Source organism: Plectrocnemia conspersa, unplaced genomic scaffold, assembly GCF_051122295.1.
Source record: "Plectrocnemia conspersa isolate PC_06_02 unplaced genomic scaffold, ASM5112229v1 ptg000008l, whole genome shotgun sequence".
Classification (NCBI taxonomy): Eukaryota; Metazoa; Arthropoda; class Insecta; order Trichoptera; family Polycentropodidae; genus Plectrocnemia; species Plectrocnemia conspersa.
The window spans coordinates 24,432,038-24,446,458 of record NW_028277172.1 but is presented as its reverse complement, the minus strand read 5'-3'; the positions used below and the strand labels follow the sequence as shown (position 1 = coordinate 24,446,458).

The 14,421-nt window shown below is 29.9% G+C and overlaps 1 protein-coding gene across 1 annotated transcript in view; it reads right to left on the bottom strand.

Moving 5' to 3' along the window:
- Positions 1 to 14,421, bottom strand: part of CARPB (Carbonic anhydrase-related protein B) — a 279,915-nt gene that overhangs the window by 61,109 nt on the left and 204,385 nt on the right. Inside the window, exon 6 of the mRNA XM_088190724.1 lies at positions 1,539 to 1,634. Coding sequence (XP_088046850.1) covers positions 1,539 to 1,634 — 96 coding nt within the window. The remainder of the gene's footprint in view (positions 1 to 1,538; positions 1,635 to 14,421) is intronic.

Here is a 14,421-nt window from a genome sequence, read left to right as displayed (position 1 = left end):
AAATCACCTAATCATTCGAGACCTCTATTATTAAATGTATGGATTCGCAGGTATATTTACGCACATATTCACAATTTTAGCTAGGCTCGAATGCGCATACCTCCGCTTCGGAAGGGCCACTTTGTACCTTTAGAAATTAATCAATTTGTTTGCGTTTGTGCGAGTTTGATTTCCACTTTTGGTGTTTATTTTGAGAAAGTTTCCAAACGAAAGGGTCGAGACCTATGGTCAAAGATCGGGGTCGGTTGCGTTTCAATCGGGTTATAATCGAATACAGTCTTAATATAGAGTTAACCCTTTGCGCTGGCGGGCATTTTATAGTGAATGGATTAAGGACATATTCTAAAGTTTTTATATGTATTATTAATGGTTGAACGATATTCACGTGACAAATTTAATTTGGACAAAAGATTTTTTTATTGAAAAGATATAAACTTTTGCTAAAGCTATACTGAATACCGACTAATATGACTCTTAGAAAGCAGCCGCTTCCCACTTCACGTCAAATATAGTCCAACTACGAAGTCCAAAATCTAAGTATAACTTTATCTTCGGAAAAAAGTCAGAGAATACTACGGTATTTTAACAGAGAAGAATGGTATCGCTGATGAAATGAGTCCACTTCAAGAATTTTTGGCAAGAAAGTATATTTCTGATTTCAGGAAGATTAAAGTAACTGTGGTTTGTGGTTGACCTGGTTGTGGTTGAAACCTGGTGACACAGTGAGCTAAACTAACATATAAACTAGATTCTCATAGGATAAAAATGCTTAGATTTTAATACGACTTCGGCTACACGAATAATGTGGGCGGAAAAGAAAATCATTTTTAAAATTTTTTATGCAATTTTTTATTACGTCCATGTTAAAAATACAGATACGTGGTCAGCTTAAGTGACATTTGCGCTCGTTTGCGATAAGGAAATTAAAAAATCATGTTTAAAGGTAAATGCGCAAGTCAAAGTACAGCTGCATTCTGAAGAAATGCGTTAAAGCGGATACCAGGGGCGGGGAAAGTTGCACAAGAGGTGGATATTTTAGTGCTTAAGAACACAATATCACAGATTGGTGATATTGTGTTATTTTTAGGATTTTTATCGTCCTCCTTGTTGTAAAAATTATTAAAGAGAAAATTCGTTCTAAGATATTTTATGCAAAATAAGCAATTTTTTTTAACAATTTTTACGATTTGATCAAGATCAAGAGCAATAGCTTTTTTCGTAAAATTTGTATTATTTTTTTCTTGATGGCGTATGATTTAAAGTTTCATTACTAGTTTATACTTGATTACCAAAAAAATTTTAATTGAATATATTTCGCTACAAATCTCTATAAATTAACCACTCAGTCTACAACTCCGGAGCACAGTTTCTAAAACAATGCCTCGCCGGATTCTTAGAGTGCACGAAGCCGCCGACCGGTCACAATTATACAATAATACAGTGAGAGTGAGCTTTGAAACTCATCGGATGATAAATTTAACAGCGGATAGTGTGTTATAGAGGGACTGGAGGGGAATAGATGAATGCTTGGGACTCACCTGCAGCAGCAGAGATACGGAAACAATGCCTTGCGCTTTGTAAAGTGCCTCCGAAAAGTTGGAATACAGCTGCGAGTTGAACCCGGATATTTGAATCTGAAACAATGAAACATGTGACAATGTGTCTCGCAATTAAACTACTAATCCGAAATCTGCCGCCAAACAATGTGACACTTTGCGAATTTTGCACAATCCGAGTTTGGCGCTCGCGCGCGCCACTGCAATTAAGTCGCGGTTTGACTCGCGAGCGTTTTTGGACAATCGCAAAATGCTTCGTGTATTTTGACACATCAGCCGATTCTAAATTTGTTGGTTATTTTTTTTATTTTAACTATAAAAAAGCATTTACATTATTAAAAGACAATTTGCGTATGTAGATTTTTTATGTATTATATTTAACGTAAAAGCTAATTTTAAATCAAATTTTATTTAATTTAGCAGCTAAACTCAGTCTAAAATAGTTCAATACATAGCCATAGCAGAGCTTAACTATCAAAACTTGTCGGTTTATATCATATTTGAATAATTTTCAAGCTAATGTGTTTTATGGTCCAATCTGATGATCCTACAGTTTACTTGTCAATTCTGTATTTTTTGCTATTAGAAATAATTTGGCATTGTTTAAACTTAAGTTTATATATGTAGATTTATTTGGGTATTCAGCATGATATATATTAATTAAAAAAATATTTTCGTATCTAGCAATACCTGGTGATAACTTTAAAACAAGCCTAACAAAAATAAATCTGCAATTCTTACCTAGTAGTAATTGTCAATTCATTTTTGTACGACTTACTTTTGAGACTGTCTAGACTTTTTAATTCAAAGGAGTAAAATTTACTTAAATTTACCTGCTACTTATATGAATTTTAATGCTAGTACTTTTTTGTTGTTGATTTTTTGATGACGTTTATTTCAATATTATAATTAATTATTCAAAAATACTAATTATATATGCTATGTACAATATATCACTATTTTATATTTATTCTTACATTTACAATAAAAATAAAAAAAATAAAAGGTTCTATATATATTTGCTTTTTATTTAAGAAAAATAAAAAGCAAATATATATAAAAAAAAATATTAAACCAAAAAATAATTTGAGTACATTTCAGAGAAGATCTAGATCTAAATCTAGGTATAAAAATATCTGTTCTTTAATTGTATAGTATATAAATTATCATATGATTTATAAAATATTATTTTTATAGCTTTATTTAGAAAAAATATTATTACTGGTTTTACTCTACACTGGGCAGGTATATATAAAAATAGGTTTAAAGATAAAAAAATATTTAATTAGTTAGCGCGATATTTTTAATAAATATTGGTCTATGGACCGCAATGGCGGCAAGCCTTTTAGAGCGAAGTTTTAAAATATGGTTATTAACTTTAAACTTAGCCAAGGTTTTTGTATTTAAAGCTTGTTTTTTAATTTACTGTTCAGTTTAAAGATATGGTGGCAGAATTCATCTACGTTTTGTGAAAATAATAGTTTTTATTTTAATTTTTCACCTATTAAAATATTTTTGTAATTTATTTGCGATAGGTACAATACCGTAAATATTAATAAACGCATATTTTATTATATTTTTAGTATATCGTTCTTATACAAATTAATGAGGAACGGTTCGAGCAAACTTTTGATCAAAATTATTTTCTTAAGATTGTACTTTATTTTTAAGAGTTGCTTAAAGAAAACAAAACACAAATTTGTATGCTAATATTTACGAAGCGATGTTGCTATTGAAAAATTGAAATTCATTTCGAAAACTTGTTGCTGATTTTTAGTTTTGAGGTTGTTAGAAATAATATTGAATAATATGCATTTTTAATATTTACATATATGAGAAATAAAATCGTATTTTTCACCTATATATTGCGCATTAAGTCAATAAAGTATTAAAACTATTAAATTATAAAAATATTTTTTGCCACATATTATGAAAATAACCAGCACGATAGACGAGTGGTATAAGTCTTTGACTATGGACCTGAAAGACCTAGGTTCGAATTCTATATTGAATATATATCTATCGTGTCTATGAAATCGAAATTAGGGAATATTATATAATTTAAATGCCTATCAATCATCACATATTAGGTTTACCTACATGTTTCTAATCTTATGGATGAATATCGTGATTATTAATTAAAATCCAACAAGGTCTAACATATTAGGTATAATAAAATGATCTAATAATAAGCTACTAAAATAGCTTGTATGTATTACAAAAAAAAATCTAGTTAATATTTATGACATAACAATGAATTATAATTAGTTTTGATTAATTATGGGTATTATTACATAAAAGTATAAAAATATAGTTCTTAATATATAATATAAATATAATTCACGTTTAAGTTTAATAAAACGTTAGGCACTTACATTTTTGTGTATTTTTAATATTTTTATTAAATATGAATCATCAATATTTACAATAAAAGTGAAATGTGATTTAGTTTTATTTTATAAATATTTTTTATATTAAAAATATCTTTCGGGATCACCCATTATCATTGCATAAGCAAAAAGAGTCCCACAAAACCGATTAAAATAATTTGTGACCCTTTGATCTTCTAAGATACAAAGATTCTCTTTGACATAAGCAAACAATATTGCTTATCATTGCATTATTATTGCAAGAAAAAAATTAGTTGCATTTAGACTTTAAAACCGTGTAAAAGTATTAAAAACCGTGAATAAAAACATGGATTGCAGCATATATTTTATTATATTTAATTGCATATTATAGCTTAACTGAGATTATTTTATCTCCACTGCCATTGTTGACTTAGGATTGAAAATATCGAAACAAAAAATATTCAGTTACTAAATAGCATCATTGATAAGACTTCTATCAACAAACACCGAAAGAATACTAAAATAATAGTTATTTTATAAAAGAATATACATTTTTGCAAATGTAAGAAAAAAACGCAACGACTACTACCACTACGCTTTCGACTTGGTTTAAATAAAAGTTTCACTAAACTTGGAGCAAGCTAAGCTCCACAAAATCGACGAACACAACGCTTAGTTAAAAGGTAAAAGAAACCGTTTCTTACTTTACATCTGATCTGGTCGAGCTAAAACAGTCACTAAATAACCTCTATATACTGCGCGCGTGGTAATTAAACAAAGCACACAGTGCTCTCGAGCTCCTTTGAGGATTTATTGCATATGTTTTATATATGCTGATTGAATTTGTGGTCCTCTTAAAGCAGTACACTAAAATTTGTTACTATATCTGTGCGATAAAATACATTGTGTTCCATTATACAAACAAATTTAAATGGTGCTTTTGCTCAAGTGTAGATCATAGAATAATATTCATTGACGTTAAATGTCAATCTATTTTCAACAGCATAATAAAGTTTTTACTATTCTCAGTAAAATATATATTTTTTAGAACACACTACGTACATTTGCGAAAAATAAAAATTTGGAATGACAAATATCTAATAAGAATTGAAAAAATATAAGGAATTCTTTATGTAGGTAGCAATTTATATGTTCTTTATATGAAACATATTAACCTTCATCGAAATAAAATATTACAAAAATAGTTTTTTGCTTCAAAACAAGCGATGTATTAGATCGATCGGATCCCATATGAGCCTTTTTGAGACTTGCAGAAGAGTTAACGCTCTTAATTTCTTTCTTTTGCCGATTAAGAATTGAATTTCTGGAATACTATAGAATTATTAAACACCCTCTTAATAGTCACTATGAAAAAATAATATAAAATTTGTTTACAAAATAGCGGCCAATTTAAAAACTAAAAGTGTCATAACCTTGCGAAATGACATCCAACTAAGAAATATTTAAGCAAAAAGTGCTAAGAAGCTTTATGCGCATATAAAAATTTTTTTTTTTTAAAAAACGAGTTTTAAGGTAAATTGACCGGACCCCCATACGAGCTTTTATGCGGCATATAGTTACCGCTGGTATTTTATTCCTTTTAAAGATTAAGACTTAAATTTTTAATACAAAATAGAGTTTACAAAACCCCTTAAGATACCGTTAAAAGAAATTAAAATTTAATAAAATAAGTTTTTTGCTCCGAAGCAAGGTTAGTGTTATGAGTCGATCGCCCCACCATACAAACGCTTATAAGACATGCTACACAGTTAAGGTTAGTATATATAAGGAGTTGAATTTTAGTGACAATGTAGAATTCTTATGCACCCTGTATAGGTTTGCTAGCAAAATCCAATGTGTCAATTTTTTGCAAAAAAAATTTTTAATTTTAATGAAAAGATGGCTATACATAAAACGTTTACAAATTTAACGATGATTTAAAAAGTATGATTAAAAATATTTATTATTATTGTAAGAAAACCCAAATCTATCTGTAAATATATGTATATATTATAAAACAATAAAAATACTATAAAGTGATTTTAATTATGTATTTGCATATTTAACTCACGCGTATGAATATGTTTGCTAACGTACTTTATTTCTTTCCAAACTCGATATTACGAGCGTGAAATTTGCATACTGAAAAACACGGTTCAAGCTGCTCGAGCCGTTAATTTTGTCGCAGTTAACTGTCGACGGTTAACTGCTCGAAATATTCGCAACATCCGAGAGTAAGAGAGAAGGCGTGAATCGATGGAAAGAAAGCAGGTGTCAATAATTACGTTTGGGAAAAGGAAACTTTTGTCATTATTTCGACTACGGGGCGTTCCGGAACGGTCATTCCAGAGTGCGGTACGGTGCCGGAAAATATTCGCGATACAGTACACCGAATGTGCGGTTTCCGTTCACGTGCGATCGCACGATTCTCTTGTATATAATTAAGGTAGAGATATCGTTTATAGGGAATAACATGTTTTTATGTATTTATTTTTTAATAATAAATTCGACCATCATGACTTAACAGAATCACTTTTGAGATGAAGTGCAGATTCTCTCTACACGTAAATGCTCGGATTTGTTATGAGGAACGCATTTTATGTTGAAGAACTGTCAGTTATTTGCCACTTTAGTTCACAGAATTCTTGAATCGGAATATATTATTTGGAATTTACAAATAAGCAAATACGTCATTTTAATCTAAAAAGTTTAGAAAAGGTTGTTGATATACCTTCATAAGAGCATATTTTATTATTATTCGTTATTTTGTTCTACCGCCTTTTTTTGAGGAGCATTCGGATACGATTTGCTGAGTCTTAGCATAACAATATATGTAGCTAAGCATTTATTTAACTGAAAGGTGTTTTTGGTTTCAGAATATTCGAGAATCACGATCGCCTCCTCTTTTGACGCCCGTTAAGGCCAAGAGGTACGCACTAGCCGAATCCGAATCTTAATATGTATTATTTTTATTATATTTTTTAGCTATAAATAGAACTATATACTGTTTTTTGACCTTCAAGATCAGGGATTCCTGATTATTTGAGGTTTGCAAATATTCGAATATTGAAAAATAATATTAAAAATGGACAAAGTAGTTGAATATTCAAATATATTCGTAATTTTTTTGTCGCTTTTTACTAATAATAATTTATTTAGCCATTTAGTGCAAAATATCAATTAATGTTCTGTAAAATATTATTTAATTAAAAAAATAATTATTAATAATAAATATTTTTTTTATTTAAAAAAAAATTTCATAGCCCTTTAACCTAATAAATTTTATAAAAAATGCATATTAATGGGCTGTTAAAATTTATCAATCTTTCTAAAATGTCAATATATCTAAAAAAATCATATACAATAAAATATATTTTAAAACTTATATTTGCTCTCTCGATAGTTATATAATTCCAAAAAAATTGAGATTATAAAAAATTCGTAACTAGCAAAAGAAAATATGTATATGAATACAGAGTGATACATTTATTTAAAATACACCGTAAAGTTGTAAAAATATGCGTTTTCAAAAAAAAAAAAAAAATGCTTAGAGATCCAACCACCTCGACTTCTCAACGTTTCCTAGTGTTAATGATGTACTATTTTAAAAACCTTAGTTTCTATAATCGTTAAAAGCTTTTTTCGTATTTTCGAAAATGTCAAAAGAAAATTTACATCGGAGAAGGTACCTTTGTAAAATATAAAGAAAGCCGTATTTATTAATTTCTAGATTTACGATTTGCGACTGTTTGTTGGTTAACTAAAAGCCAATGGATAATGAATATAGATAATAAAAAAAAAAAAAATTTCGAATTAAAATTAAAGCTAAAGAAGGCGTGGGCCTATTCAATATTATGTTTTGGTCAACAAACAAATTCTGCGAATTTCGGTCATAGTAGAAACCACCAATAAGCATTGTATTTACGATTGTTTTTCGAAGGCGAAAAAGCATTTTTTTTTGTTTATTTTTTTAATTGAGTTTTGAAAGATAAAGGCCCATAATGCACTATAGATTTTGGAGTGACACTAGTCACTCGGGTATATTGAGAAATAAAATCTGTGTTACTCAAATATATCAATTTTTATTCAAGAGATTTTTAAAAAAATCATTGGAGATAGTATAAACGAATATTTGTTCAATTTCAAATCAAGCAAATAATTCGCAAAATCGAATATTCGATTGAGAATTAAAACCGTGACGCATTGGGGTAACCTGTTTAGTCACGGATTCATAAATTAAAAATAAATAAAATCTGATCTTTAAGTAAAAACAGACTTCAGTTTGTTAAATATGTATTCCAGATCAATCAAATTGATCTGGAATACATACAACAAAGATAACTATAATTAAAAAATGGTTCAGTGAAAATTGCTCTCACGGACACAGACAGACTCTCAAGACAATTGCTTTCACGCACAGTGGCCCTCAGGGACTATTGATTTCATGGACTATTGATATCAAATGTGAATGCAATTGTACTGAGAGCAAGTGTCCGTGAGAACAACTGTCCTGAGAGCAATTGTCGTAGGAGCGATTGTCACCGAACCTAAAAAAATATATTCAGTGTAGATACGCCGTGTATACAATAAAATATTTTGCAATTGGTATGAGCAGAGTTATTAAAAATAAATATTTGTTTAATATCGTAAAATGAGAAGAAAAGCAAAAGTTTTTCCTCTAACAAAAAATGTCTAACTTGACAGCAATAAAATTGTGGAAGTGTTGTGAAAATAAAATAAGAACCGTAATAAAAATTTGTTGAATCGTATGGCATAAAAATATCAATAAAGAGATTAGTCTTTAAATGTTTTTTTATGAGATCTTATAAGAAAATCTTAAACATACGCTTACAGACTGAAACAGGAAGACGCGCCCTTATGACGAAAGAGTTCACCGGGAACGTAATTGTATTTGCAAATTTTGAACGTTTCTCCTCAGCAAATACGCTAAATCTTCTTTCCTCTCAACCGAACCGTTTGTTTGCTCTTGTTTCGTTTTTTTCTTGCCTTTTTTATTTTTTTCTTCTCTGTTTGCTTTTGGGCGTTTCGCGAATTTGCTCAGCTTTGGCCTGTCTCGGCTGCTTTGTCGATTTTCACTGGGCCATCCTGCGCTCGCTGATGGTGTTTCGTTTACTTTTATTGGATACGTACAAGACGGGCTTAGATATTTGTCTACGTAAGACGCGGTAATAACGCAGCCGAGGAAAAACGATACGAAATTTTACGAGCGAGGTTGCAATGTTTGTTTTTCGACTGTTCTTTTCAGAAAGCGATATTTTGTAATGCTGCCTGGGAAAATTCAGAGTTACGGCCTCGCTGTATAACTCGCGAAGGATAATGCCTTGCAACGTATGCGCGTTTTATTGCGAGGAACGTTACGTGAACGTTGAATGTGTTTTACGTTGTCGTAATCATATTGAAAACGCGACTCTGCAAACGCGAATTTATATGAAATTAAATCAAAGCAGCGAATTTATTATTAATTTATTTTTATTTGATTCTTGCGTCTCGGCAATGTGTGCGAAGTGTATATTAAGGGCTCACTTGACTAACTGTCGACTTTCATTACAAACGCAGGTATATATTATACAAGGTGTGAAAGAGAAACCAAGCGATTTAAAATAAAATTTACAATTTACAAATCAACGTTAACGACAATACATATGCAAAATAGTTATCTGCATTCACAATATAAAAATATTGTCATTTACTCTATTACCGATTTTTGAAATTTTTGCCTTGCAGTTTTACTTGAATATGCAAAAATATTTTGTTAGCAAGATCATCAAGCGATGCAATTGGCACAACAAGATCCTCATATGTGATTCGCCAGAGCTGTTTTAAATTATTAATATAAAAGCTGTGACATATTGTCACATTGAAAGGCGGTCAGTAGATGAGCTGAAACGGACGATTCAAGACCTGACAAGAGCAGAGACGAGTTTGGACAGAAAATGACAGCGTTCAATGCAAACTGAGAGAGACCTGCATCCACACGATAGACATCAGCAGATTATCCAGATCATCATAAAAGTATTTTTTTTTTAAAAATTAATATATTAGCTCTTTATACATAGAATTTTCTTAACATATAACATACAAAAGACTAGATAAATCGACAACATAAAATTTTTAAGCAATAATAAATAAATTTATATTTACACAAATACATATAGTTTATTTTAGACAACTACTTTTTCAAAGAATAAAACTGCAATGTTATCTAACTATAAAACTAGTTTTTTTTTATGAAAATATTTATAATTTTCTTACAAAACCTAATACGAAGTAAATGTAATTGTACATTATTGCTCTTAAAAAAATCTTTAATTTTTAAGACGAATATGTATGTGTATGTCAAAAGATAGGTGTCTGCCAGGCGGTAGTGAAATTTTGTTATATATTGCCATCACGTTGAAATACTTTGTTCATGTCTGCACAATGTAAGAATGCCGTTAGACTGTGAAGGGTTAACGCGAAAACTTTTTATTGTGTCACACGGAATATCGAATTGTCGTGATATAGTGCGACGTGTCTCGACACTTGTGCGTCGGTAGGAAAGTTGATCGAGTTGTTACCAACTGGCGTTTACATAATGTTACTTTATAAAGAAAAGAAGAAAAAACAAACACACACAAGAAAAAAAAAATAAGATATTTGTACACATATAAGAGAGCGAGTGATATCGTTCCCGCAAAAGTTTCCCATACTGAACCCATCTCGGGATGAGGGATGGTGCGGCGTGTGCGTATTTCTTTCGCGGTGACCGGGATGAAATACAAGGGAGAAATATTATATAGGGTAGTCAGAAAGACGTATTTTTTATTGAATATATAATAAGAGATACTATATTATATTTTAAAAGTAATGTAAATTTTATTTAATGATGCATATTTTATTTTATTTTAATATGTTAAAAAATAGTTTAATTGTAATATTAAGAATAAAAAACTGTGCATCCGATAACCATACATGACGAGTAGCTGTGGTAGCTCGCTACAGTGGAATATAAATTATTTGATTAAAATAAGGCGTTTTTGAATAATGTATTTTTATTTAAAAAATGTGAATCTTACGTTGTAACATGACAAGTGCTAGCATAATGCGTTACAACCGGGAAAACACAATCAACAGCTACTAAGTATGTAGTGAGACACCCGACTGAAAGCAAAGTGTGTAAATCAGTGACATATTTTGTTAAATATTAATTATTATTACAGATAATCAATAAATGTCACTATGTACAATCTAGTATGACAATATTTTATTTTATTAATTTCTCCGTATGAATAAAAAAATCGAATCAGTGGTGATTGATTAGAAATATAATTAAATAATAAGGACAAAGTTTGGTCTCCCAGATATTATAAATTTTAAAACAATTATGTTTATATAAGATTTAAATCCAGGTTTTTGGGTATTGTATAGTCACTTGCTATACCAATGTATGAAAAATCATTGATCAAAACTAATTCAACATTTTATGTAAAACTATCGATTTCTAAGACTGTTAATTTCATAAAATATTGAAAAAAATACATATATAATAAAAAAAAAAATAGGTAATATAAAACTGAGACTCATGAATATTTAAAATATTTCTAATATGCCTAAAATAAATTTTTAACATATTTAAAGCAGTTTAAGTTTATTTATTTTCAACTGTAAAATTTTATATTTTCTCGAATGAATTTAAAAGTGTTTCGTTGATTTTATAAGTCAGTTTATTTAACTTATTTGTGATGAGATATAAAATAAATGTTAAAAAAAATAAAATAGAAACACCCTGTGCGTGTCACCGTCGGTCGTAGGCCTAAGGTGCTTTTACATCTCATCTTCAAGGCACGTAACAAAAATATGATTCCATTCGCCCCGTGTGCCCCTTTGTACAAAATGGGTCACGTGAAACGGCCCACACTTATGATTTACCCCACGTGGTTTTGACGTTTAATCTCATTTTTGGGCCTCCTTTGTTTAAGCGCCAATTTCATACCTGGCTGAGTATTTGCTTACTCGCCTGTCATCGTCAGGCGCCTGTCAGATAACGCCGGTGTCAGATTGCGATACCAAAACGATGCAGACCCACACACACTGCACCGAAGATACTGAGTGTCAGATTGTGTAACACTAAAAATATTTCGACCAGGTCTTAACTTGTTACAACAGAGAAAGCATGCTTACACAAAATTATACACTAGGTGCCATTTTATTGTAGTACCTATTAATTTTAACCTATAGCCTTCAACTCTTTCGAAAAGCGAGCCAGGCAAAAATAACAAAATAAGAGGAAACATATTTGTAGATTTAGTACATGCAAAGATTCATGGGAGGTTTCACGAAGTTTCAAACTGTGTCCCTTGCCATTCATGTTATTGATTAATGACATAAATTTCAAGTCTTCTACTGCAATGAATTCGATCTGTTGCAGATTTTTGCTTTCTACATACATTCGATCATGTTCGCCATAAGATTCTATGATCTCGAGCGAAAGATTTTGGCTAGAAAAATTTTCATTCAATCTCTCGGAAACGCTTTTAAAAGCAAGAAGAGCTTCTAAACATAGGTCTACGAAAAATCTTCTGTGTTAAGAGGAACGCGTTTCATTCGGCGATCCTTATGTTATGACACATATAGTTCACCACATTCTTAAATAGGGATCTATACTTTGGAATCCTCGAATAACATACTACTTTCTTTTACTCTTAAAAAGAGGTTTTTGAAATGCCTTTATACCAGGATATTTGATGATTACCTGTTCTTGTATCGTCGCGCCTTTCTTTTAGGAACGTTGAAATATGATTTTTGAGTACGCACAGAGAGATAAATGTCGTCCACATATTTTATTTACATAAAAAAATGTTCTGTTGACAATCAAAATATTCTCGAAGAACTCTAATTTTTGAGTCTCGGGCGTTTTAAAATATCACAATCGCTTCCTCTTTTTATGTGCGTTTGAGCCGGGACGTTTGCACTAGTCGACTCACCGATGGCTGTCGCCAGCCGGCTCCTTAATACGCTGGCATTGCATATTGATCTAATCAATGTTAACTACGATTATTACTTAATAATTAATTTTAAAATTTATTTCTGTGTATTATAATGTGAGGATTTTATTCTTGAAACTCTAACTAAAAGTGAATATTCATCAATAAAAATAAACTAGACAATAATAAGATCACAAAGACCCTCGTTACGATTAGAAAAAATAAGGATTTTTCATAAATAGCACGCAAGGATTCTCGAGTGCATTGAATGAATATTTATTTGTTTTGAAACAGTCGCGAAAAACAATATACCACCGGAAGACAAATTAAAACGTAAGGTCACAACATTTCCGTTGCGCAATTCGAGTCACAATTATCATAATTTAATTTTATTAAATTAAATAAATGTAAAGGTGTAGTAGGATCGGTTAAATCGGATTACCCACCATTGTGATTTTATAATAGATAATTGTGGTAGAGCCTGCTTTTATATTTGTCAACTGATTTAATACTGACAATATATGGATTAAAAATGAATGGTTAAGAATTTTTGTAATTTATGTGTACAAGATCCATTAGGTGAGATATTTTTTTAATTTTCACATGTGCAGTAAAAATGGTGTTTTAGTGATCTACCCAAAATTAATGTTAAGGGTAGCGAAAAATTATTAATAAAATATGCAATTTCTTAGTAAATTGAAAATTATAAAATAAAAATATTCACATAAATTATTATTATAATTAGAATATAAACTACTACCCATTTCCATAAAAATGGCCAAGTGACTATTTCAATTCTTGAAAATATATAAGTTTCGCTTTTCTTTAAATTCAATGTATAGTTCACTGAACTAGTAAACATTATTATAATGTTTTGTTGATTTATTACAAATTTATTACTCAGCTTAAAACAGTAAAAAAGAATTATTTAGTTGAATTTTAACGAGTGATAAAAAGTAAGCTGTGGTTAGCCCCTGAAGCAACACTTTTAAGAACGTCTGTTTGATAATTTAAACTAGTCACTTAGTTAAGCAGAAGAGCATTTTTTTCACTACGATAATGCCAGACCACGTGTCGTATACATTACTAAAGAAAATTATAATATGAAGAAGAAAGTTTTACATCATTCCCCATACTCTTAAAAAAGCCTTAAAAATATCTTATTAATAATAAAATAACAATATGGAAAAAGTCAAAACATCACATTTTTTATCATGAAACCTAAATACGCTTATAGGGATGCGAATAATAAACTAAATAATATGGGTGTCACAGTTATATTTTATAATGAAAATATTTTTTATAAATAAACCTTGTTTTATTAACAAACGGAAACTGCATTAATTAAAAAAAAATACTTAATAAGCTAATGGAAATTTCGAATGCTTTCGAATCATAGAGGTGTAAATCGTTAGTTCTCTTTGGAAAACATACCCTTTTAAAAATGCTTTAAATATATCAGTTATTTTATTGCAAATTTAATTTAATAAAATAAACCCTTTAGTCAATACATCAATACAATAATTTTGC